The 2469-nt window shown below is 15.3% G+C and overlaps 1 protein-coding gene across 1 annotated transcript; it reads left to right on the top strand.

The window, feature by feature from the left end:
* Positions 1–1282: 1282 nt before the first annotated feature.
* On the top strand, positions 1283–2113 carry LOC116186360 (protein phosphatase inhibitor 2-like; the record flags this gene model as incomplete). The annotated part of the gene is made up of 2 exons (XM_031513391.1): positions 1283–1396; positions 1676–2113. Coding segments are annotated over 2 exons (359 nt in total), but the record flags the coding sequence as incomplete, so codon positions are not given.
* Between the last annotated feature and the right edge of the window lie 356 nt (positions 2114–2469).

The following is a 2469-nucleotide window of genomic DNA, read 5'->3' as shown; positions in this document are numbered from 1 at the left end:
ATTTGTATTTGTAATGATATATATCAAAATAATATTTTTAAGAGAATATTATTATTAAAATTATATTTAATAATATTATATAAATATAATATGAATAATATTATATAAATATAAAGAAGAATTTGAAAATAGTACAACTTTTGTACTATTTTCTTTTTAAATAAGTAAAATTTTTTAATAACGCACATATAAGTAATTATGTGCACAATATAAGTGCATATAATTATTAATCAAATTTACTGAATTTTCTTCTTAACTTCTTCTTAATTTTTATTATTAAATTATTATAATAAAAAAATGATGTAATGAATAATTTTTGCCTACAGATCAATTCTGATATAAAAAGCAAAATACAAAATAAATTTAAAATTCGTTTCTTTTTAACAAATCTAACTATCTATATTCTTTTTAACAAATCTAATCTAATTTTAACAAATTTACTATCATTTATTATTTACTTATATAATTTAATTTCACTTCTTATATATATATATTAGTAAATTTTTTTAATTTTATATTATTTTATGTGTGAAATAACAAATTATTATAAGAAAATTAAAAAAATTATTTATAATTATATATATCTTACTTCGGAATGTTACATACCAGAAAAAAAATGTGATATGTACTTAAGACATACGAATCTATTATTAATAAAAAAAAAATTGTTAAAAAAATATTATAAGATATTATAGTATGTTGATTTCAAAATGATTATTTATGAATAGTTTTATTGATATAAAAAAAAAATTAAATCAAAATTTTAAAAATATAGAATAAAAAGCAAATATAAATTTCTAAATATTATAATAATTTTTATACATATTTTACTATAATATATTATAACATTCTATCATAATACATAAACTTTATTATTTTGTGAACCTCATATAATATATCCAAATATTATAGATAATTATAATTTATTTGTCATATGTATTTATATCATTTTTGTTTATATATTTTTAAATTAAGAAAAAAGAATATAAACTTTTATTTTATATTATTTTATATATTCATCATAAATATATTTCACCAAAAAAAATTAAAATAAGTTTTTGTTAATAATACAAAATATTTAATTTCTTTAATAAAAATAATTCGTCTTTATATATTAAAATGAAAATTTTTTTCAATATTGAATAGATTTAATCAAATATATCTTATGTTTATACAAATTCAGTTTCTATAAGTACTTTTATTAATATTAATAAATAAAAAAATAATTAAATGGATAAAAATTCATAAATAATATATTTTTTCTTATTTTAAATTTTAATAGATTACATTTTTTATTGTTTTATTATTTTTTACAGATTGGCAGAGAGCAGTAAACCAAAGATATTTGAAGAATCAAGTGAAGATGAAGAAGAAACTGAAACTCTTGAAGAAAGAGGTAAGGAGTAATAAATTATACATTTTTATTTATAAACATAAAATTTATATTTTAATTATTATCAATTATAAAGGCAATATGTATATTTAAAATTTGATTATAAATTAATTATTATTAACGTAATTATTTTATTGAAATAATAATTAATCTTAATTTTTATTAACATGATAATATTAAACATATTATAAAGAATAAATAGTTTTAATTAATTAAAAAGAGAAAAAAATTTATTAAAATATGAGTAACAAAACAATTTTAATATATGTACAAAAATTTTAGAAAAACGTAAAGCATTTGAAGCAAAGAGAAAGCGTCATTATCAAGAGTGGCAAGTAGTTCAAATGGCTAGAAAACAATTACTTGAACAAGATGAGGAAGATGAAGATGAAGACAAGGAAGATAATGAAGAAAATGAAGAAGGCATACAAAAAGATGACAATATTTGTCTTCCTTCTGAAGAGCAAATTAATTTTAATGTTAAATTCAAATGTATGTCATCTTGTAATGTGAAAAAAGGAAAATGATATGGCGAAAAACACTTTTAAATAATGTTATAAATTACTTGATTAAAATTTAGAATTCAGTTATCTAACATTCTTAATTGATGTTAAATTTATTTACTATAATATAAAATTAAGAACTAAATTAATCAAATATAATGTCCATCTTAGATTATCTAAATAGTTAAGTCAATAAATTTTTCTAATTAATCAATTTTTCCATGATTTACATATTAATTAATGTAATTAATTACACAACGAATTTATAGTGAATTTATAATTAATTAATTGCGTAATTAATTGCAAATATATATGAATAAATAATTAATAATTACATAAATATATAATTATTTATTTTCAATGCTTTAATAATTAAATATCTACTAATTAAATACTTGATTCAAATCAGTTTGTTTAATTTTTTATTTTTATTTAGTTTTTTTGGAATAATATAGAATAATAAATACAAAATCACATGATTTCAAAGATATAAATAAATTTTTTTAATTGAACAAAATTATAATATTAGTTTTATTGATTATTAACTTTTATTATATTATCAAAAAGAAATAA

The sequence above is a fragment of the Apis dorsata genome, unplaced genomic scaffold (genome assembly GCF_000469605.1).
Source record: "Apis dorsata unplaced genomic scaffold, Apis dorsata 1.3 scaffold_40, whole genome shotgun sequence".
NCBI classification, from domain to species: domain Eukaryota; kingdom Metazoa; phylum Arthropoda; class Insecta; order Hymenoptera; family Apidae; genus Apis; species Apis dorsata.
This window is presented reverse-complemented; position numbering and strand designations above follow the sequence as displayed.